This window comes from Cotesia typhae, unplaced genomic scaffold, assembly GCF_013202065.1.
Source record: "Cotesia typhae breed Kobodo isofemale line unplaced genomic scaffold, CoteBio_Ctyphae contig_5, whole genome shotgun sequence".
Taxonomy (NCBI): domain Eukaryota; kingdom Metazoa; phylum Arthropoda; class Insecta; order Hymenoptera; family Braconidae; genus Cotesia; species Cotesia typhae.
In genome coordinates this window covers 3,146,068-3,171,829 of record NW_027423757.1, presented here as the reverse complement: position 1 = coordinate 3,171,829, position 25,762 = coordinate 3,146,068, and the positions used below count along the sequence as shown (strand labels likewise).

The following is a 25,762-nucleotide window of genomic DNA, read 5'->3' as shown; positions in this document are numbered from 1 at the left end:
ATTTTTCCTCGAAAGTTAAAACTTAAAAGTAGATAAGGTAAAAAATTTCTTAGAAGATGTATAATTATATAAATTAGTTTAACTTAAATAGTTTAAAATTTTAAGATCAAACTTGTTAAGAAAACTTTCAGAATAAGTAATCGGTTTAATAACCAGTAAGAGTGTTATCTTTAATTGAAACATAGCGATAATTATAGGAAGAAAGTTGAAATATGTATTTAAAAAGCAGGTGTGATATTGAAATTTTATATTAACGAAAGTTTATCAAAGTAGGTTTATATAATTAAAAGAGTGCACATAAATTACTTGTGAATTGACTTATTGCTTTAGCATTGGGAGTAAAACAATAATGCACTTCTAATAGAAGTTAAATGTCATCGATGAAAGTTGTTTCATGACAACTTGTACAAGTAAAGTGTAAAAATGAAAAAAATAAATCGTTGATTATAAGGAAGTAAGTAAGTAGCACACCTGCTCTAAAGTTGAGGTCACATACAAGTACAGAAAAGGGTCCCATGCTCGAATGACAGGAAGGAAGCCAAGAACAGGTTGCATTAGTTTACTATATACGCCGACATGTTTATCATTTAGTGAATCTTATACATATTTTTCATCCACAATATAACACTTACGTAGCTTACTAAGTATAAGCAACACTTTGTTACTTGCATAGTAACACCAGAATGGCAATAAGTAAGATTATTTCGGGGGCAAGGTGCTGCCACCTGCAACCTGTTCCTCGGATCATTCAGAACAGAATAATACAATGTATATAATAATAAAGGTTGAAGAATTAAAGTGAACAGGTCCAAGGGTTTCTTCCTTCTATTCAGTAACTCCAGGATAGAAGCCCTCCCACCATCTGGGCCAGCCGGTTTACCTGTCAGGCCCATCAGAGAGATGGTTCGCGCAAGCGCACTCAAACTTTTCTCTTTAGCTGGCTTATAATCTTCCTTTTACAACTTTACTCTTGCTGAAGGGAAAGACTCGCAAATATTGCTCGTTTGAGCTTTGCAAACGCCCGGAGTTAACAGACCCAACGACCGACGTGTATGTGTATGTGCTGTGTACTTTTTTTTTATTGTTTCACTTTTATTATTTTTATGTACGTGGGTTATTTTTTTTCCACCGCCATTGTCATCGCGTTTGAAAGTTTTTTTTTATTCCGTACCGTTCGAATATCTTTCCCGCGTCTGCATCCCTTCTCTTTGCCTACCAACATTTTTTTCCCCAACGCAATCGTCGACCCCAATCGGTCAGTACTCGTGGAGACGTCGCGATACAGAGTATATGTGATTAAGTTTAGGACAATATAATTCATACAATTTAAATATAAAAAATTAAAAAAAAAAAAACAGTTTTTTTTCATTGGTTTTTTGAACAATTGTGAGGTTTATTACGGATTTTTTCTCTTGTGATCAATGCAATGAGGATCTAGTCTGAAGGTATGTCAATTTATATAAAAAGTAGTAAAATTTGATTTACTTTTTAATTATGGAGTTTAAATTAAAACTCTTTACGCAGTAAGAAGAGTTACTATTTCAAATGTCTTTGAAGGGTTAATAAATTAATATGTAAAGGCAATTGGTAATGGATATATTTGTACATCTTTACTGCCAGTGACTTGAACGCTGGATAAGAAGACGCGCGATCGTAAACACAGAGAGTAATTTTTTTCCGGATTTAACTAAATGAAAAATATCATTAAATTAAAGATCACTTAGCATATTAAGTCCGTGATCAACGGCGTGACAAGTTGAATAATTCTGAATTGTAATTCCACGCGTGTGGGTTACTTGTATAAGGTAAGGGCAGGGGAGGAGATAGAAAATAAAAAGAACAAGACGGACATGATACGTGAACGTGAGTTTATACATGTATAATATAACTAAAGAAGAAGCGACCAAGAAGAAAAAAAAGAAATAAAAAAATAAGAATCGCGTGACTGGAATATAACCATTCAGAAGTATTTTTTAAGAATCCTAGTAGATTCCTTGGTTAAAAGTCTCATCTTTAAGGTATTTAGATATTGTGAAGAGTAAGTAGAGGAAGATGTTTTTTTCCTGGGCCTCATATATACTTATAATCTTTGAAACCTTCTCACGGTTTTGGTTTCGATTTTTAAATATACCTCGGAATCTACCTGCGATATGTGTACCTTGTACCTGTTTATAGTAATAGATATCATAAAAAAACTTAAAATTTACAGGTGGTTAAGATGATTTATTTTATGGAAGAAATGGTTTTAGTTGGAAGGTAATTAGTTAAAAAGAATTTTAATTTATCTTTTAACATATTTTAGCATAATGTGATAGCTCATTTTTGCTCTTAAAATTACAAGAAAAAAATAAAGGCATCGAGTTTAAACTAGTCAATGCACTTTGTATAAGGATATATTTTCGTCCGTATAAAACAATGGAGAATGATGTCATGAACTCACACCTATATGTACTAACTAAGCACTTTAGTATGTACATTTAATTATTCCTACACTCTATGTTCTCTGTACTATAATAAGTTGTACGAGTTTGCAGGTTATTTAAATCAGTGGTGACATAAAGTCAATTACAAATTCTATTTTAAATTAAAATCATCGATTTCACTTAGATATTTTTAAAATGCTACACTTTCTTGTATTTATGCTACTTTAATTATTCGGTATAATTTTACTTGTGCTGAGTATTTATAATTTACGGTTACATTTACTTAGAATAGATATTGATTTTGTGAAATTTATTTTTGAAAATATTTAAGAGAATTTTCAACTGAAGAAATTGAAGTTTTTTTTCGTTTTAATAAATCTAATAGTTGTAACGTTTAAATTATGTGATTTCCACGTATGTGTCCGTAAACCATACAGTTTCCATGATTAAATTTAAAGGTGGACCAATATTTGTAAGAGAGATCAGTCGATACTTTCACCATTTAAAATTCGGTCATGTCTCTTCTTTATTTTAACTGTGAAATTTCAAGTTTCTTTTAATTATTGCAATTCTTTTAAGATTGGTTTCCTTTTTGCTTCGAAACTTTTAATTTTTATAAAATAATTTGCGTTACAAAAAAAAAAAAGCTTGAAAAGCAAATCAAAATTTTATCAGCACTCATTACTTGTAAAAATGTTTGTTTATTCCTTTGAAGATGTCTTTATTTGAACAGAAAATTTAATTAATTGAAGTTTAGATGTAAAAAAAAAAAATAAAATAAAATAGTTGCTGAATTTTAAAATGTAAAAACTAATTTCTACTTTTTTATTTAATATTTAATATAACTCTTGAAAATAGGATGCAGGTTGTGTGACGCATTTTTGAGTTTAATATATTTACGAAAAATATCATAGGGGTAACTTGAAACTGCCAGAGTATCATTGTCAGTAAATAATAATATTTAGACTTGAAAAACTTCTCACAGATCTTTACACATCGTTAACAGGTAGCTCGAATTCGAAAATATATGATTTAACCGTATACATGGAAAAAAGAAAAGTAGAAAAATTATATTATATAATATAATGTAGCGCTCCGTGATGAAAACTAAAAAACTTACAGTTTTAGATTGTAATTATTATAGATTTTATAACAATCACATTGTAGAATGTAATATTTACATTGAAAACTCTAAAAATTAACATTCAAAGTTTAAATTTAGAAAAATGTTTTTTTGAAATGTAATTTTTCTACTTTTGAATAAGACGGGACACTTATTACTATTTATAATGTAATTTTTCGAGTTTTTTTTTTCCGTGCATAAACTTAAAGATATTTTCAAGAGTTTGAGTAATTCCTAAAATAAAAAATTGACATGAAAACTGTGACGGAATTTTAATTCATTATACAACGAATTGAAACTAAAAGGAGATACAAAGTTTATACGTTTAATATACATATTTAATATGAATCCTATAAAAAATTTCATGCATCAGGAAGAAATTTTTTTGGACTAGATTAATAGTTGTGTATCTCAATATTGTAAGAAAAGAATAAATCTAATAAAAATCTTCAGTTAAGTGTTTGGTATTCATTATCAATCGGAGTCAATTTCGAAATATTTTAGTGGTTTCAATTTCTTGTATCAATGACTAGAAAAAATTTAACACCTGAATTCTGAAAAAAATATATCAAGTAAATGTTAAAAGATGGAGATGAAGACACTCACGTACAAGAGCAACAGGCGAAATTTCTGTTTTCATGACTTGCAATGAGCAAAACATAGCAATTTTTAAATTACTGAAACTGAAACATTGCGTTACTCACAGTAGCGTGTAAAACTTAAATAAAATCAGTCACGTAGTATCGATAAATGAATAAGTGTGATTTTACACACTCAGTATTTCAAAAATATAATAATAATAAAAAAAAACATCAAAACTTGTATTTCCTTGACACTCCACATACATGTTCAGTATATCAATAACTTTTTTGTTTAAGGTACATTTAAAAATGCTGTAATAGTTTTGACTAAATATTGTTTCGTCAAGAAATGTTAAAATTTGCAGTTTTTTTTAATAAATGTTTTTTTTCGTTAAACAAATTTCCAAATTACGTTATATACAAAAAATAAGTATAACAATTAGATCTATCACTTTTAAAGTTTTGAAACAACAAAAACCAAAAAAAATTTACTTTTTTTTTCGTTAATTTTGGTTTATTAACAATTAAAATAATTTTTTTTTTTCGAAACAGAATTTGTAATTTTTTATATAATTTGAGAAATATTTGAATTTGAAATTTTGTTCTTATTAGAGCTAGCGTTAATTTTCGAATGTATTCATAAGTACAGATTATTTAAATATTTTGAGCAAGAAGATCCATATAAATAGTTACGTTAATCAGTATTGTATTATATTATATTTTTTTCGATTTTTTTTTCTGTCTCATGATTAAATTTATAGTCACGTTCGCTGATACAACCAGCCGACCGCAAGTTATTGTTAATTCGGGTTGATTCATCCTGATGAACACGATTAAAGCTTATGATGAATTGCGAATAAGATTCCGGAAACGTCCTTGAGACGTCTGGCTAATAGTTTCAAATAATTTAACCCGTCTAAAGAATAATTGTCTATATATCAACGAATAATAAAATAAAATAAAATATTATGCATAATGAAAGTTTTTCAGATTTTTTTATACGGTATTGATTAATTAAATTTAGGTCTTTAGTTACGCTAGATAATAGCATACATTAAATGAAAGTTTATGGATTTGATAGTGATATTAATATATAACGAGTAAGGTCAAAATAATGTGAAAATAATAATGTATGCACGTGAAATCGATTTTATTGTATCGTGGTTTTCTTATAAAGTATATCAACAAGCTGCGTGCCAACGCCTAGACAGGCTCTGTCCGACTCGATCGATCGTGCGACACTTTCACTTATTAGACAGTACGTACACCAGGTTAGCACGCGTGGACCTGTATCCGTTCGTCGGCCTCGACAACTGCTATGCTGTTATATGGTTCTTGTCTTTGCTCACTGGTTTTATAAACTAAATATATATTAAAGACTAAAACTAAGACTGAGATTATTTTATCTATTAATGCAAAGGTAAAACGCACATACATGTTTTTACTCAATAAAATATAATAGTTTGATAAAATTTTTTTAACTTAGCGCTAAGTTGCTTTTAAATTAACTACAATCGCGATCGTTAATCAGAACCGCAACCTATTTGTTCGATGCAAAAAAAATTTTATATAAATTTTCAAACTAAAGGACAAGATGTTTTAATTCGAAAAAAATGTAGCTTATGCGTGAGAACTGATGCAAGTCATAAAATAATTGTAATCTGGACCAACGGTATTAACTGCACACTGTATAAGTAAAGATTATTGTCCTATCTGACTGGCTTCCCGTTTCGTCACACCTGACTTGAGACGCTTAGAAACGGCCTAGACATTTCTTACCGATGACGAGGAATTATCATCGGAGGTCTCAGACAAGAAAGGGAAAGTATACGCAGGTAGAAAAAATTTTTAAGGAATAAGAATTATTTAATAGTTTATTTTGATCTTGACAGCTCTCGTCATCATCATAATCATCTGCTTAGTTTTTTTTCTGTTTTTAGATTGTTGAAAATATTTTTTTTTATTATACATCAAAAAAGCTGTTTGATTATTAATTCATTTCTTTGAACATCGACCTTGGTAGGAATTAATATTTTTTATGGTTACTGTCAAGAATTTATGGTGGGAATATTAAATTTTTTTTAAATCATTTTGTAATTTTGTAGCATTTTTTTTTGTTGCTATAAATGTAATTTTGAATTTGTAGTTAAATGGTATATTAGGTGAGAAAAATTAAAAAATGTACATTTCAGTTGAAATTTCAATTTAAAAAAGAGGAATCACTTACAAATAAATTAAATTAAATTAATGGCATAGTTTAATGATATACAAAGTAAATGAAAAGTTATATTAACTACAAAATGTGCAAATAAAAACACTTTAGCTTCGTAATATCATCGTGAATTATTTACTATATAATTACAAATAATTACCAGTAATTTTGCTGATGATTATGCAATTAACACTCAGCATCTGGAGCTCATTTTATCCAAGCAATTGTATTATTTATATTTTATTCTCTACAACTTATTTTAATGTTAATAAAATCATTTTATTTAATTTAATTTATATATACACTCATCTTTAATAATTATTTTCAATAAACACGTTCTGGTATGTATTACAAGAGCCATTCATTCTTTGATATGTATAAATTTCACTCAGCGTGTTAAATAAGGTTACTCAAAACAAGACCAAAGTTTTTAGATAGTTTTGAGATCGCGGAAAAAGAAGCTAACCAAGACTTTAGACATGATGTAGAATTAAATTATTTATTAGTTCTGCGTAGCAACACGTCGTTGAACTCTGAGATGTACTATAAGTAATTTTCACACCGATAGAAGTATTATAATTATAAATTCTAATTTAGATTACAGTACATTTCAAATTGTGAACATTATTTCTGTAAATTACATTGCATTTATTTCTATCTAAGAAAAATTTTAACACCGAAGAATGATATAAAAAACCTATTTATAAAGAAATATCAATCAATTATTGGCAGGTCAACTTGATTTTAACCTTTAAATGTGTTAACTTAAAATAATTGTGAAAAATTCAAATTTTGAATTGGGGCAAAAGTTAGTTAGAGAATTAGCAAATTTTGATTGTCATCCATGTTTCAATAATTATATTCAAAATCACTCTTGAAGAGCTAAAAATTTCGGAATAGATAATTTTTCGAGCATTTTGTACGTAGCGAGAAGTTCCAGGGATGGCCTGCAGGGTCAACCGTTATCCAGATTTTTTTCATGTTCATTGGTAAGATTCATTCTTTCCATCGTAAATGTAGATAAAAATTTACCGAAGTTTGTGTCTTGATTATAAAAATCAAAAGAGTGCATATATTTTTTAACTTCCCGTTAAGAAAATTAAAAATTTTCGAAAATTGCGAAGTCATTGGTTTTACCCCGTTTTTCAAAAATCGAGTTTTTATCGGATCTCGACGTTTTAAAGTCCTAGGAAGCTTCCCTGACGATTTTTAAGATGGAGTGTGTGTGTAAACTACGAAAAAAAATTTTTTTTAAACGTGGTTTTTTTGAAATAATGTTTAAACGGCTTTACCGATCGATTCCAAAAACAAATCAATTCTTAACATCGAAAAACTACGTTGATTACCGTCAGGCCGGTCAAAATCGGTTGATTCGTTCGCGAGTATGTCGTTAAGAAATTTATTCTGGAATTACTCCGAAATTTTCGGTCTGATCAATCTGTGTTTAAAACTAAATCATATGATTCGAAAAACTGCGTCGAATGCTGCCAACCGCGCGAAAATCGGTTTATTTATTTAAAAATAATTGTAAGATTGCATGCAACTGCAGTTAAAAAATTTATAGCTCAAAAATGTCATAAGTGCAATTTTAAGCGCTTATGTATTGAATTAGCAGAAAGTTTCAGGGATGGCTTTTAGGGTCAACCGTTTTCTTAATTTTTTTTTTTTTATCACAAATCGAATAACCTTTGAAAAAAAAATCAATTTAAAGGCTCCATTTGAAATTAAGATAAAAAACAAGTAACAAGGATTTATAACTCTGAAAATTTTACGATATACTGTTAACTATTTTTTTATCACCAAAAGATTTTAGTTTCGACGTTTAAAATAAAATTTTTTCTTCATGTGTGGCCTTGTAAAAGGAAAAATGAATAAAATATAAAAGGTATACTAATATCAATTGACCTTTAGGGCCTTGTTATATAAAAACATTTCGAAAAAGAAAAAGTAGAATTTAAAAATGTTATCGAATATAAAAATGATATTATATAAGAAACAAGATCTGGCTTTGGACTGACCGGAGTTTATTTTTACAGTTTTACAATATAAAAAAGAAATAAAATAATAGTAATAGCAACCCCATCAATAATGACAGTTATAAAATTTCTCGTATACCATCTGCACTATGACGTGGTGCATTCAAGGTCAGCAATTCCTAATACAATTTAAGTGAAGCTTCGATCCGGTTATTTAGAGTTTTTGTTCAATAAATTTTATGACTCGCACTAGCTAATATAACTCCTCTGATCTGATCCCGTTTCTACTTTAAAATAATATGAATAATAATTACAATTACTGTTAATATTATCATTTCCATGCTATACATAAGCATTAAATTGAAATAAAGTGAAATGATTGACTAATTTAATTAGGTTCATTTAAATAAAAATGTACAAGCCGAGAAAGAATAACTGCACAAGGTCGTTTTGATCAAACACCGCACTTTAACTTTCATTTCTTTGAGCTATAGACAGATATAGTCACCCAAACCGTACACTAGCTATTTACGGCAACAAACTATTTTTTTAATATCTAGGTTAATTTATTATTAAATAATTTCAGTAAGAAATTATAATTATCAATCGAATTAACTTTTTTTTAAAAAACCACTGTTATTTATTGCTGTTAGTGAAATTACTTCTTGGATTTATCAATAACTTTTTAAACGTCTACTTTTCTCTGGTTAATTAAGTCTCAAACTTTACATACAAAATCAATAAATTATTTAAGAAAAAATATTTAAACGCTCTCTTCCTGGTTCTTTAGCTGCAGAAAATTTCAATCAACTACGACGAAATACGGCGTGAAAAACACATCGGAAAATGTACTGAAAAAAAGTACAACGTTTATTCTGACAGGTTCTTCAGAATGTCGTCTAACCACTTGACTGGTTGTTTTTTACTATTAACTATTTACTTCCGACTTATATTTTCCGGCTTCAGCTAATTTATCTTTATAGACCCAGGTGTTGGAACTATTTTTTATAATAAATTATTTTAATTGTCTGCTATATTTATGATAAACAATTAATTCTATCAATTCGTAACTAATAGTTATAGTTATCCGCAACGCTAGAAATAATTTCAATTATTTTAGAAGTATTTATTTTAAATACTTGTGTAAATAATTTTTTTTTAATCGAAAAATTTCCAGCTAATTTTCTATTGAATCAACATTTAATAATTCTTATTTTATTTTTATTCTAAAAGTCTGTTGATCAAATAAATGAAATACAAATTTAGTGACCATGAATTTTAAATTATAGAAAGGTTGAAATCTTTTTTAATTGATGCGGTATTAAATAATTTGTATGAAAAAACTTTTAGAAATGATTTAATAAGTGAAAAATTATAAAATTTAAGAATTTTAAAGCCAGAATTCTTTCAAATCATCAAAAAAAAATTTAATATTTTTTTAAAGAAATTCAAAATTCATAACTGATGTTCCCAAATTTTCAGGACTTTTGACTATACTGAAGAAAACGTATAAATCCTATAAAATTGTTACTTTGTATACTTATAAAAATGATTAAATTTAAGCCATATGTTTGCCAGTTTAGGTTACATCAATATTACTAAAAAAAAAAAGGTTTGCATTCTGTAATTAAAAATTTGTAGTAGTTGCCAAGTTAAGAAAATAAAAACTCTATGAAGCAAATTGTTTAGCAAATCTACACGTATGTGTCACCATACATACACATGTGTACCGTACATATATTACATATATGTATATATCAAGATATAAAGTAATTACGTAATTTTTCAGTGGTAAGAAAATCCACAAGGATCAACGTAAGTTGTCGCTGTAAGTTTGTCCTACTTTCTAATCAAGCTGAATCATTTTTTTTTTCATTCATAAACTTAAAAACAAAAATAATAATATTCTAAGCATGGACATATGGTTTTTATCTACGCAAGTATTTAAAAACTTAAGATCAATTTAGAATGTTAATTTTTGATGGTATTTTAAGATGAGATAATAATTCCATTTATAAAAATTATAGAAGTTTGTTTTATAGTTTATTTATGAGGTCTTATATTGAAATTTAAGAAGTAGACGAAGATAAAGATAAAGTTATACACTGAATTATTGATAAAAGATCTATTCAATAATTTATATTTAGCAATAAAGAATTTTTAATGTTATTCATGATGCACGGTGAATGAAAATGCCATATTATCATCTAAAAGAGTCTTTAGAAGTATCGTCACAATGTCAGTTGGCACCTTTCTCGTTTTCACTCAAGTAAATTACCAAACGAGGATCGTCTTCACGATTCTCAAGGCAATGTCTTTTCACTATTTTATACTCAATACTAGTCTGATTTAAATATTTAATTATTAGTAATTAAAATACTTTTATTTTATTCTATTTAATTTTTATACGAGAATTACAACGTAACAAACTATAAAAATGAGTATTTACAATTCAAATTATGTTAATACTTTTTTTTTTAATTTTATTTTGCTAATTACTTACATTTCTATTCTAACTTATTACTCTATATTGTTTAATAATTGCAAAAGGGTAAATTAATGATGTAATATTTATCAAAATTGAATAAATTATTTTGAAACTTCGACGCATAAAAATTCTAAAAACATACAACTACTAGTAGTATTTGTATACGAAATCACGCATGTTACTCCACACCTCACGAAACTTTTTAGGCATACGTAATATCAGAACGAATTTGCGGTTTTATTGTCTATCGATAGTAATTTGATGTATTTATTATCATTATTACTAACTTGTTTAGAAAAATAACAAATTTTCAATTTTTATTTTGTTTACTGAAATATTAATCGATTGAAAGTTATGTAAGAAAAAACTAAATTCTAAAAATTAGTGTTATTAGTAAAATATTATTGTTTAATGTAGTTTTATCATTAAACAAGGCGTGTTGAAATCATTTGTTTAATCTTAAGTTAAATGTGATTGTATTCGGTTTTACCGGTGTTGAGGATTGAACCCTGCACGCTTGCGTTCATATCTCATGATCTTGACACATATCTACAGTTAGCTTTTTTTATGTGTGATTGTACTTTGATTAAATTATTATCATTCAACTATTAAGTTTTTTACAAGATTACATTCATACTGACTACTAAATAGATAATATACTTTTACGAGTCAATGTTACTTCTAAGTGAATGGTTACAAATAAATTTATTTCATGGCCAATCAAAATTATTTGACTGCTATTCAAATTAGATATTTTAAACACAAATATGTAAAGGTTGTAGCCTGTAATGTAATTATTGTATAATACATTTAGTAATAGAAATAGTGTGATTCACAGCAGGGAATTTTACTTTTAAGTTAGCATTTAAAAAATGGTATTTGAAAGTTACAATTTTGAATTGGTACAAAAACAGTAGGAGTTTATTTTAACTTAGCAAAGAATAATAGTTAAAATTATATAAATTGGTTTCTTTTAATTGACATAATTTATATGCTTAAACCAAGAAAATAAGTTTTTAAAACAAAGCAATCATTTGTTTTTAAAATAATTTCCTATTTTCAAAATAATTTTTTATCAGACTTTCAAAAATTCCTACGGTAATTTAGCCAAAATTCAAATATGCCACTGCAGTAATACATAATTTAAAATGTAGGATTTATCGATAAAAATTATAAAATAAAATTATAATTCTTTTTTATAGGTTTCTTCACATATCTAGAAAAATTACTTGTAGATTATTTTAATTTTTTGATTGGCATATACTGTTTTATAATTTTATTTATACTTTAGTTTATAAAACAATTGTCATTTTATAAAATTTTTAAAACGTTATATAGGCATTCGATTATAATCGATGTGGTTGGAAAAGAGTTATATTCTACAAGTATTTTATTCTGGATACACAAAAAATTTATTATCTATGATTTATATAACAACCAATAAAATTATATAGAAAAAAATATTTATGAAAATATATTCATATTATTAACAGTTATGTACTTTTACTTTAGAAAAATACCACTTGTAATTATTTGAATTTAATTGCTTATTAATAAGCACATTCTATGAAGCGGAAGTAAAACAATAATTAGATAAAAAAAATATGGCGGTACCCGTATATAACATAAAATTTTATCTAACAATGAAAAAAAAAATTGATTGAAAGGTTTGATTTGTGAATTGATCAACAGAAGCTTATGAGGTATGTGTCTTTGAGGAGTATGAACATGTATGCATTTGTATACATTATACATAACACTAAAGATAAGTATAAAAAATGTCTCACGCGTATTTTCTCATGAATCAAACAAAGAGAGATTGAACACAAATACTTAAATACTTATATAGATATATAACGAAAGTATTAAAGTAATTGTCGTGGTCGTTACTCGGTTACTAATTTATGCTACATGCTCGTTATTAAACCAAGTGTATGAAGAGTAATACGCTATACCGCGTGGGTGTACGTATTGTCTCGTAAAGAATGTAGAAAGTAAAGTATCTTGAGTAATGCGGAGAACAAAGTATAGGTTGTGAACGTGAACACCGAGAGAACAGCAATATAAAGGATGGATGCGCCAATGGGAGGATCTTCTTCAACTATATCTACCTCGCGTTTCACGAAGCATGTCGTTGCTGAAGAAAAGGTCACCTAATCCACCTTATTCTATAACCGACATTTATATATTTGCTTATTACTTATACTTCACTTTTGATTATTCACTATTTACTTATTTTTAACAGAAGATAATTACTTTATTTATTTTAAAATAAATTGCTATTTTTTTACAATGTACTCAAATTTTTATGATTATAATTGAGTTAAGATTTATATTTTATTGAATACATGACATAAAATTTTAGTTTTAGGCATAATAAACTGAAAAATTAAAGATTCCAATATTTTTGAAAAATTTCAAAATTAAAATTTCGAGATTTGATAAATAAATTAAAAGTGATCGATTAATTTTTTGATATCACCACATAATCATCATATATTTTCATCGACAGGAAAAAATTGCGTCAAAAAATTTTGTGTTAAAGATTTTAAAACTTTTTTGTGTTAATTTAACACAATAAATATTAAATTTACACATAAAAGTGTTAGATATTTAACACAAAATTTTTTGACGCAATGACGCAAATTTTTTTTACTGTGAATACAGAAAAAAAATTATCGATTTACCAAAATGTCAAAATTTATATTCAAAACATATTTATAAACTTTATGATAAACTAATACTTGATAAGCCATCCAATCTTACAGCATTTGTTGAAAGTTTATATCAAATTATCTTCTTATTCCAGACAGAGCATAGATCAAAAGTGAATATGAATAGGTATTTTTAAGGAATATACACTGGTATACCGGTGTAGTATAAATACTTTTGTAAGTATTAAAGTTCAAAGTGTGCATCATTGGGTAGTCTTCTTCTTATGCACTCTGTAGATGCTTAACCATTTACCATATACATATATGTATATGTACACATTCAATATGACGCGCATGCGCAGTGGACAATGGACCTATCAGGTCTCTAGTCTCTAGGCAAGAAGAAAATGAAAAAAAAGATCTACCGGTTTGGTTTTTTTCTTAGCTCATAAATATATGAATAACTCACAAGTTCACTTCTAAAAGATTAAATAAAAAATTCAAATACGTTAAATACAAACATACTCTTCGTTAACACTTATATTACTTTATTGTGTAATTGAATAAATATAGTTTCTTTTTAATATTTAAATATTACGATTATGTTAATTGAGATATTCAGCCTGAAGCTATCAATTTAATTACAGATCAAACATATTGTTTTATTACAAAGTAAATTTTTATTAAAAATTACTTCGTTAATTAAAATTGTCTTTAATACTTCTTATTATAATTTTATTTTTTTTTATTAAACTAACCGAGATACCAGGGCAATGCCCTTTGTTGTCAACATAATCCAGGACTTGTGCAATCACCTTACTCACCTAACCATTTGCCTTCTGTTATGTTTTGTAGTGCTACGGGTTAGATGTGTATACCGTCGAGCGATATATCTCCCAACGACCCCACGACAAATAAAAATCTCTAAAAACAGGAAAATTATTCGCTCACTTGTTTCACTTCTTTCCGGATATTTTAAATTCACTTATTATTCAACAACTTGATAAGATGAAATTCGGTTATTGCTGACAATTTCTGCTCATCTTTTTTTTTTATCAAAAATAGTTTTAAAATTTTTTTCTATCAATTGCACATTTTGTTTCTAAAAATTTATCAAAATTAAAAAAAAAAAGTTTTTTGAATGTTAAATAAAAAATTTTTTAATTTTGAAATTAAATTTACTTAAATTAAAAATTTTTATTTATCAATTGATATTTTTAAGTGCGCCACAAATCAGAATATTTAAAAGCAGAAGAATTTCAACAGGCGGAGCTACGACCTTAAATAATTACCCTAAATTCTATTTAAAAAATTATGGGATTAAAATTTATAGATAGATTTTTTTAAATTATCTTCTAATTTTTATGAAGGGATAGAAATAATAAGAATAAATACAACTAAAAATTAAAACTTGTAAAATGGCATGTAATGGGCTAGCTATGAATTCTTTGAACGGCTTTGGAAGCCCTTTTGGTGAATCAGTCCTTTGTGGCTGGATCTCTCAGGGTCAACCACTTTTCGCATTCTCCAATGTATGCTTACGTGAGTGTTGAGGCTCTACTAGGTAATTTTGCTTCTTTAATTCTTAAATAACGCTGGAGAAAATTTATCAGCGTCAGTATTTGCTTGATTGATTTAATTTATAATTATTTATTTATTATATGTGAATTGATAATTTTATTCCTAAATTTGTGATTGCGTCATTCTTTAATATTATTACTTGTCAGTAATTAATGTGTTTTAAATAAAAGATTATAACAAATGATTTAGCAACAAGTTAAACTGATGTACTAAGTAGTGTTTTATTTGAGAAGTTTATAACTCTGACTATAGCTGCAAATTTAGTTAGAGGAGTTATAAAGATTTAAGTAAAATAAAAAGAGTGATTGGGCAAAAAAATAACTTCTGTGTCGGGAGAAAAAATTCAAGGCAAAATGAATGAGTAAAAAAAATACCCAGACAAAACATCGTCTGGAAAGGTAAAAGTAGTTAATCTTAAAAACCTGTTCAACAATTTTATGACGTACATTGTTTAAATTTTATCTAATGATAGATAAATTTTAAATGTTTTTCCATTAATCACATTTATCAATTATTTTTTTAAATCCATCATTTTTATTGTTAAATTTTTTGCAAGAATTTAAAACATCTATATTTTATGTAAAGATTTTTCTTCATCAAAGTTTTCAGTTTCAATTAATTTGAAATTTAGATATTTATCGACAATAAATTCGGATAATTATAAGTCCAGCTTCTAATCAATAAATCAAGAGATCACTATTTTATGATTGCGGCTTTGTTTTGCAGCGATAGTATGAAATTTCATTTATTTATTCCATTTCTACAAAAAAAATCTGAGACACAGCAGGGAATTAAAAGGCTGTTGTAGGATCAACCTTTTCTTCTGGCAGAAGAAAATAATTTTTTTTATTATTCTTGTCTGGATTATGATCTCAAAATATACTGTACAATTGAAAAAAAAAAAAAAAAAAAATAATAATTGAATATATGTAGACAGCTCGCTAAATGTTTTGTTAAAAAAAAAAAAAAAAAAAAAAAATTATAACTTCACACTTTAGTTTTTAACTTCAACAAATTAATATTATTTGCTTCTTTAGCACTTTCTCAGAATTCCATCATCCGCTATTCTGAATTCGTCAGCATGACGAATCTTTTGGTTTATTTCAAGTCCTGTATACCAGGAAAAAAAATTAATTTTGCATTCTATTCACAATAATAAATTATCAACATTTGAATTCTCTACTAAAATATTAGATAGAAATTTTGATTTTATACGTCAATTGAAAAAAATCGGAATGAAACTAATAACTTCCGAATTTTAGAAAATCATTGACTTTTATTTCTAGAAGTTAAAAATGATGATTATAATCAATTAACGTGAAACCGCTAGTAAACCATGAATTTGAAATTTTTGAAAGCTGATTTCAGAATAGATTAATTGAAACCCACCTGCTACCATTTTTTAAGAAATTCTAGAGAATCCGTTTCACCTCTCTTCTTAATCTCAAAAAAATTACAGTAATTACCGTGATAACATGTCTCGCTGTATGTCTATACTTTAAAGTAATTGTTTACTCTATACTTTAGAGTATATTACAATAGAATTATAAACAAGTTGAGTCATAAGATCTACTGAATGTATCTACTTAAAACTAAAATATAAACAGATTCTATAATTATGTTTACTTGTTTAACTTACAGAAGAGTTTTGGGAACATATGTCAACAAGGGCAAAGCCGTAAGTTGCAAGATGTCGGATTTAGGTACAGACAATCCAGCATTCAGCAACGCAGATGAATGCTTGGATTCCAATATAAGCAAGAACCTCGAAAATAGTTACACCGAAAGTGTTCAACAGGAACACAAGGACAAGTCATCGGTTATCAGTAACGGAAATTCGTTTGTGTCCCAACACTACGTTGAACCAAACCAGAATAACTCCGATGTTCAATACAAGACTGAAACGAGGATCGAAGTGCCTGGAGAAGAAGAAAAGACTTCAAATACTGCTAAAACCAATGGCGTTAATGGAAATAGTAATAACAACGATGTAAGCTTTCTTAACACAAGTGTTACAAGTGCTCAAATAAATGGTAAGATTTTTTACATTTTTGAAAGTTTTTTTTTTATGTGTTTAGTAACCTGGTATACAAATAATGAACACAGTGATGAATAGCGTGATTTGATCATTGACCAAAATTAGCAATTAACTTTGAATCAATGAGGTCCTGAAGTAAATTCTAGGTCAGTGAAACCTGCGAATCGCGGATGATTTACACTAAGATTCACTTGATGTTCTGTCCCGCATTCTTTACTCTTCTAGTGACAGTTCAATGAGGGTCATGAAGATTCGAGTTTCTCCCAAACTCATACATACATATAAATTTATAACATGTACAAACATATACATATGAGGATTTATGACCTTGATCTCACAATTAATGTTTTTAGATGGTAAGAAGGAGCAAATTGAGGCCGTGAATTTGGAGCTGGTATCGATGAAACCTTATACAGGAAACAATTTGCAGACTAAGGGTCAGGAAGCTTGCGAATTACCAAGTGATCCTTATGAAGAATATTTCGTGCCTGTTAACGAACATCGGAAGTATATCAGGTATTGGAGATTTGTTATTTCTTTATAATATTTTCATTTGAAATTAATATTATTTTTACTTCTGCCACGGCCTTTGTCACATTCCTCACGGAGTTAATTATTTATATTCAGTAGTATAACATGACTATCACACTATTCACAACGCACACGTCACACAGATAGATGCACAAGTTTTAAAATTTAAAATCCTTGTCATGTAAAAAAAAGTAATCAGATGAAACACGAAGCCAGTCATTCTTCATTTTCTACTTATCATTTTTTGTGATCATTAATCTTGACGATTGCTCATCAAACAAAAATAAAATGTTTGAGTCAAGGCGGTTAAATAAGAAAAAAAAAAAAAAAAAAAATAATCGCGTGTTTTTATTTTCAAATAAAATAAGAAAAAAAAGAACAACTTTCAAATCAAATCTAGTTGAAGGAAATTTGTTCTTATGATTCCCCAACAAAATTAGCAGCAGTCCAAGCACAGAGGTCGAGACAACCGTGGCTGGTGTCCGATTTGATTTGGGACCGGGTGTCGGCCGCGAGGGACTTAGCCTTCGAGATCCAACCGCTGGACTTGTCGACTACTCCCATTGGCTCAATGCCTTAAGGTACATCAAAGGAGTGCTTTCAGTTCAGTTGACGAACATCCTGGAGAGAACAATGAGTCAAGCGACTAGACACTAACCCCTTTCGCTTTAAAATATTTTTATAAATATCATGATCAAAGGGTTGATGCACGTAGAAAATAAAACAAATAATATCAGCCCACTAGTCATTAGAAGGATTGTTGTCCTATTACGAACGAAATCCCGCACAATTAGCTGTTTGATAACCCTGGGAAGCTTTTAACGACGTACCTAACCCTCCCTAAGACTTATACATGTATATTATAGCTCAAATTTGTACAAATGTTGCTTTAAATACAATAGTTTAAATGACAATTAGTGAAGTGGCTCTGCATTTTATTATTTTCATAACGATATTTTTATGTTTCAGAGGTGAAAAACTTTACGTTACTAAAGACAAAAGAACAAAAAGTTCTTATTGGCGACGAATAATTTGCTGGACTTTTGGACTAACGGTACTAGCGCTTGCGTTAATAATAGCTATTTTAGCAGCAAGTAAGTTTAAATAAAATATATTTTTATTTGTTTCTATAAATGATATGTTAAATTAAAAGTTGAATTATCTTTCAGCTGGCGTAATTTTAACGCAAGAAGCAACGCAACCACTGGATAATGATCATCATCGGTCACTGGATAATGTTAATACTGCAGGAAGTAAAGAGTTTATAAAGAACCCACCAGCTAGTCCTCCACCGGAAACATCAACTTTCCCACCATGGCAAACGACTGATGAGAGTATGTTAAAGACAGTACCTGAAGCGGTTGAAGGAAGTATCTGGCTAGATAATCTTATTTGGAATGATGACCTGATAAATGCAAAGTCGAGAGTTTATCGAAGTACTGCTATGGAGATTGAAAATAGTTTGAGAGATATGATACTTCCGGTTGGCTCGATAACTGTTGTCAAAGTTTACAATATTACTAGCAGTGGTCAAGTAATGTTTAGAATTGGTTACCCGCCGACACCAACTCCAGAGATGCTTCAAGAAAGTATTGAAAAAAGGTTAAGAGAAAACAGCAACATGATTGGAAAGTATCATCTAAGAAGACTTAATGTCAAACGTTTAATTGATGAGTGTCAATATGGTTACTTGAATTGTTCTGGAGTTTGTAAATTTGATTATATTCATGCTGTATTTAATTGTGAGGACGATTACTTGAGTGACGTCAGTCTTGATGCGGATGAGCCCAATTCAATGTCGAACAGCGATATGGTTCAAGGTCGAGGACGTATTCCCGATCATCCATTTGAGGCTGAAGATCATGATCACTGGATGGATCATCATTATCATGAACACGAAGGATTAGTTACAGAGCCAAAAATTAATCCGATGAATAAACCTCAATTTGAACCTGTACCTGAACCTGCTCCTGAGCCTACGGCAGAACCAACGCCGAAATCAACAGTAGAGTCGGAAATTTCAGAGGAACCCTTCTCTGAGCCTGAACCCAAATCGGTAGTTCCTGAACCTTCTGTAGAATTTGACTCACAACCAGAACCAATTGCTGAGCCTAGTCCAGAACCGGTTGCTGAACCTACTCCAGAGCCAGTTGCTGAGCCTACTCCAGAGCCCGTTGCTGAGCCAACTCCAGAACCAAGTGCTGAGCCAACTCCAGAACCAAGTGCTGAGCCAACTCCAAAACCGATTGCTGAACCTACTCCGGAACCAATTGCTGAACCCTCTCCAGAACCAAGTGCTGAGCCAACTCCAGAACCAAGTGCTGAGCACAGTCTAGAACCAATCGCTGAACCAACTTCAGAACCAATCGCTGAACCTACTCCAGAACCAAGTGCTGAGCCAACTCCAGAACCCAGTGCTAAGTCTAGTCTAGAACCAATCGCTGAGCCAACTCCAGAACCAATCGCTGAACCTACTCCAGAACCAAGTGCTGAGCCAACTCCAGAACCCAGTGCCAAGCCTAGTCTAGAACCAATTGCTGAACCCACTCCAGAACCAGTTGCTGAACCTACTCTAGCACCAATTGCTGAATCTACTTCAAAATCAGTTACTGAGCCAACTCCAGAACCAATTGCTGAGCCGACTCCAGAACAAGCTGTTAAACCAACAGAAAAACCTGAATCTATCGCTAAATCGACTGCAGAATCTCAACCGAAAACCGAGCCTGTTGCTGAACCTACCACAGAACCTGAGCCTATTGCTGAGCACAAACTTACTCTTGATAAATCTGCAGAAGGACTTAAAGATTCCGTAGATTCTGAACTCGATTTCTCAAAAGTAATCCCTGTAGAACCTGAAGAAATGGCAAAATCGCAATTAGAAAGCGATATTCTTTCTAAACGTCCATTTGAAATGAAATCTAAGACTAGTTCAACACCTGTGAATAAATTTGAAAAACCTGATTCTGAAGTTTCAAAAGAGCCTAATTTTGAAATGGAATTATCTTCAAAGCTTACACTAAAACCTGATATTTTTGAAGATTTGACTACCATAGAACCACTTCCAGTTATACCTTTGTCGTCGATACCAGATGATAACTCGTTACTAGATAATTCAAAAGAAATTCACGAAATGTTGCCTACTGCAATACCTGAAATAAGTGAGCATCATCGCCTAATTGATGAAAAATTGTCCGAAAGTGTAAAGCCAGTCGAACTTGAAAGTGAAGACAGCACTATGAATTCTCGAGTAAATTCTTCCTCGAAAGAAACTGAATCATCAACAATTATAGTAGAAAACTCAACAACCGAAGTGAATACTCCTAAAACTCACAATATGGATTTCATTGTAACTACTCCCGAGCCAAAAATTCAAGAGTCGAATGATTCTTATACTGTAAATCAGGGTCCTGACTCTGGATTACCAGGTATGCCCGAAAGTATAATTAAAAACGAAGATTCATTAAATGATTCAATAATTAACTCAATGCCATTATCTAATGATCCAACGATGACCCCGCAATCAATTCCCGAACGAATAGATCCTTATCTGCTTATTAAGCAAACTCTAGAAGCGGCTAAATCAAAAGAACGATTGGATAGTTCAATTATTTCTTCAAATATTCCATCGTCGGTAATGCTGAATGAAACATCTGAAAATTCATCTGAAGGATCTACAGTAGTATATGAGAAAACTCATGAAGGAATGTCACCTTTTCTACCAGAAATAATTTATGAAAAAGACACAACTAAAAAGGCTCCTCGACTAGATAAAGACGAGCAACACTATCCAAATCCATTTGAACCGAATGTCGAGGATGTAATCATGCATAATCTTGACTCTAAAACTGACACGTTAATAACATTAAATCATGACGTAAACGGAACTCAATTTACAGACTTAGTCAACAAAATAAACGAATCCCACGGTGTTCAACAGACTGAAACGAGTCATAAAGAGGATGCTAGTACAGTTGACATGATGACCACTATGACAACTACATTATTGAATACACAGACAAACTTAGCGATGACTAAGGAGCTAGTCGTTGATGCTAAAGACCTTGAGGTACGACACTTCGATAGTATGATTACGGGTGAAGTTATGAATGACATGCACGTTGAGCAAGGTAATGATTCTAATGCTAATGATGATAGATTACGCGAAAACATTGGAAAAGTTGTCGACGATCCTGTGAATATTACGGCAATGCTACAGGAAAGAGAACAATCAGATGATCCGATGATAAATAGTCAATTAACAACTTTTGATGATGGAAAATCTGTTCCGTTAATTGAAAAAGATGATGATAAAACGGACTTACATAATAAATTTGAAGAAAATGCGGTTGAAGATCAGTATAATGACATTATCGAAGAGCGTATTTCAAAAAAAATTGAGAGTAGTGGGTTAAAGTCATCGAAGAAAAATTTATTAGCCGTAGAGCCTAAGATGAAGTCAACTACAGCAAAAAACAGCGAAACTACCGTAACAATCGACAATACAACTTCAGGATCAATCAGTAATTTAGATAGTGCGAATCCACTTTTAAAAGTAACAACTGAAGAGACAGTGAAAGATAAAATAGACGATAGTAGTAAATTTACAACTGAGACTCCAATAATACCTGTAGAAATTCAACAAGATATTTCAACGACTGAGATAACTGAGAAAGTAGAATCGACAATGATGAGCAATTCAGATAATATTGTTACTAACGTACCAGAAACAACTACATCAATGTCATTGATAGAGTCAAAAATGACCACTAATCAAACGCCAATTATGCCGAGAGAGTTTATGACCACGGAAATTAGTACATCTGAAAAGATGCCACAGACTCCTGATTCACCATCAGAATCTACGGAATCAACAACTGAAAGTATGCAACAAGACAAAGATATAACAACTGAAGCTCCGAAAGTTTCTACAGTTGGTTTAGATAACATAAAACCTGTTTCTGAATTGATTTTTGATGACCCAGAGCCAGAAATGTATGATCACTCAAAATTTTTCACAACTACCGAACCAGCATTGATGGATCACACATTAATGCATCAATTAGTGCCTGAAGATCTTTCGGAAGAGTTATTGAAAATAATTCCACTAGATGCTGACGACGTAACGGAAAAAACATCAACGGAAACTACTAAAATGCCAGAAATGCAAGTGACGGATAGTACAGATATTTCAATGTCGACAGTAGAACACGATATATCATCTGTTCCCAGACTGAAGATTGTTGAAATAACTTCCGTTTCTCAGCCACCTCAGATGCAGAATCATAGTTCGATTATAAACGCCACAATAGTTTTTCAAACTCAGCAAACCGAACAAATGAACTCTCGCATGAATAATCTTCCAAGCTCTCATCCAACTCCGGATGTGATTCCCGTTCACGAAGCGATTGAAGATGATGAAGAAAATCCGATGATTATTCCTTTCAGTAGGATGAAAAATATTCAACCTTTGCTTAACGCAACAACGGAAGTTAAAGAAGAAAAAGAAGATGAACAAAGCAAAGAAACTACAATCCATAGTATTGTATCTAGCACAGTTGCAACAATCCAAACCTCTAGTCCAGATGAAAAATCAACATCGATGTTTAAATTTTCAAAATGTAACATTGGACAATTTCAATGTGTTAACGGAACATCGCGAGATGGAGCTTATTGTGTGAACTTATCATCGAAATGTGACTCTGAAAACGACTGTTCTGATGGTTCTGATGAATTGAACTGTGAAGATGAAGGTTGTCCGGGTAACTTCCAATGTAAAAGCGGCCAATGTCTTGGTAGACATCTTGTTTGCAATGGAATTGTTGATTGTGATGACCGCAGTGATGAAGACAATTGCGAAGAATGGGCTTGTCACTTTGACGAATTCAAGTGTCCAAATGGAAGATGTATTCCAGACCTCTGGCGCTGCAATGGCCGACCAGATTGTGAAGATCACAGAGATGAATATTCATGTTCAAAAAGTTGCGGCAATGATGAGTATTTGTGTCCAAGTGAAAACTGGTGCATTCCACAAACATGGCGCTGCAATGGCGTATCAGAGTGTGCGAATGGCGAGGACGAAAAGCTTTGTGACTGTTCATTAGACCAATTCAAGTGTCAGACTGGTGGCTGTGTTGCTTTGGACCAGGTTTGTGATGGGATTGAACACTGTCCAGATCGATCAGATGAATGGAATTGTTTACTAGCCAATACGACAAATTCGACTCAAAAAAATTCAGATGATGATGAACGACTAGTACCTACTGGACAACCTATGCTGTTGAAAATTAAAAAGTTTGACAACAAACACTACCCGATTTGCGCAGATAATTGGACCAAGAATCACAGCGATTTATATTGTAGATTGCTTGGATACTTTGGTTCTGAAACGACAGAAAGTGTTGAGCAAAATGACTTTGTTAAGATATTGCGTTTGAAAGAAGTCAAAGAGAGTCATTACCAAGATACGACTAATTTGATAGCTGAGTTGGAGTTATCAGATAATTGTCCATCCAAACAATTCGTTAAAGTTTCTTGCCAAGAATTCTCCTGTGGATCTTTAGATAATGAAGGCCCGACAGCTCGATTAGTCGGTGGGACACCAGCTGGTGAAGGACAGTGGTCCAGTGTTGCGCTATTAAAAGAAATTAAAAGTGGTACTGCGTGTACCGCAAGTGTACTAGGGCCGATGCATGCATTAGCCAGTTATTCTTGCATTCATAAGTAAGTTTATAAAATTACAATCTACTGATTTTATCGTTTGTCAGCAATGAATAATAAAATGTTTATTTTTTCTTTTTAGACATAGACAAAGTAACAGCTGGGAAATTTACACTGGTCGTGATCTTCAAAAGTCTACTCAAGTGAAAAATATTATTCCGTACCCACAAGTTAAATATAATCAATTTTTATACAACGATGACATTGCTTTAATTCAACTTGATGAACCACTTGTATTTTCAAGAAATGTATCTGCTGTATGTTTGCCCAATCAGCAGTTCCAGGTAAAAATAGTTTTTTTTATTTAAATAAGTATTTTTTATATATATTAAAAATTTGCTCTAAAATGTGAAAAAATGATTACAGCCTCGAGCTTTATGTGTCACTGCCGGTTGGGGATTCCCGTTAAATGGAGAAATAAATTTGAAACTTAAATTTTTACCAATACCGATTTACAATTCTGAAGAATGTAATGCAACTAGTCATTATGCTGGATTTATTACTAAAAGTAATATTTGCGCAGGATTCACTGGTGCTGACAAGGGAACTTGTTATGTAAGATATTAACCATTTATTTATGGGGTAATTTATGAATGAGAAGTAAAATTTTAATAAAATTCATCTATTGCTTTTACTTTCAGAATGACGAAGGCGCGCCATTGATGTGTGCAAGCGAAACCGGTCGTTGGGAATTACAAGGTTTACTTAGCCATCATAGCAGATGCTCAAGAGATCACCCAGCTATTTATTCGAGTCTTAGCCCAGCAATCTCTTGGTTACAGCATTCAATTCCTGCTCTGCAGAATCAAATTCAATAATTAGATTTTTTCTACTTGAAAAAAAAAAATATGATCAAAAGCAAATTATGCTTTTCTTTAATTTTTCATTCTAAGAAATCAATTTTTTATTATTAGTTGATGAGATAAACTGATTTATCTGATGTCTTCCTCATTAAAAAAATTCTTCATGAATGAAGAGTATGTAAATATTGTATAAAGTAAATTGTTCGATAAGATTACAGTTTTTTTCTATGCATCTACAAGATTATCGGGTCCAACTATTAGGTATTTGAGTACAGGTTTATTTCTGCTCAAATTTATATTAATTAGTATGTATATATAATTAAGATTAAAAATTGAATATTTTTAATCGTTGATATGAAATTTATTTTTATTAAATACATTGTTAAACATAAAAGTTTAGGTATTTTTTATCAAATAAAAATATTAATAAATATAATTATATATTAATTCAAATAATCGTGTGCCTTATTTAATTTACTTTTATAATAATTAATGTAAAAAATTTATGTTATATATAAATATATATGAAGAGAACATTAATGATACTGGATTAACAAATGATATATGAGATAATAAATATAAAAAAAAATATATATACTTGTAACTTTTTTTAAATTAAATACAGAGTAGAAAAG

General features: G+C 30.1%; 2 protein-coding genes across 3 annotated transcripts in view; one reads left to right on the top strand and one right to left on the bottom strand.

Moving 5' to 3' along the window:
* The window catches only part of LOC141531083 (uncharacterized), a 60,872-nt gene that overhangs the window by 31,066 nt on the left and 4,044 nt on the right, over window positions 1–25,762 (bottom strand). The gene's annotated exons all lie outside the window — the stretch shown is intronic.
* Window positions 1,010–25,658, top strand: LOC141530725 (uncharacterized). Of its 2 annotated transcripts, none has more exons than XM_074248007.1 (8): window positions 1,010–1,445; window positions 16,680–17,071; window positions 17,430–17,592; window positions 18,577–18,701; window positions 18,777–24,327; window positions 24,407–24,608; window positions 24,691–24,879; window positions 24,966–25,658. In XM_074248007.1, the coding sequence occupies exons 2-8, from the start codon at window positions 16,729–16,731 to the stop codon at window positions 25,140–25,142; spliced, it is 6,750 nt and encodes a 2,249-aa protein (XP_074104108.1). In that variant the 5' UTR covers window positions 1,010–1,445; window positions 16,680–16,728; the 3' UTR covers window positions 25,143–25,658. The 2 variants fall into 2 exon arrangements, with proteins under 2 accessions (XP_074104108.1, XP_074104107.1); XM_074248006.1 differs by lacking the exon at window positions 1,010–1,445 and adding an exon at window positions 15,357–15,436.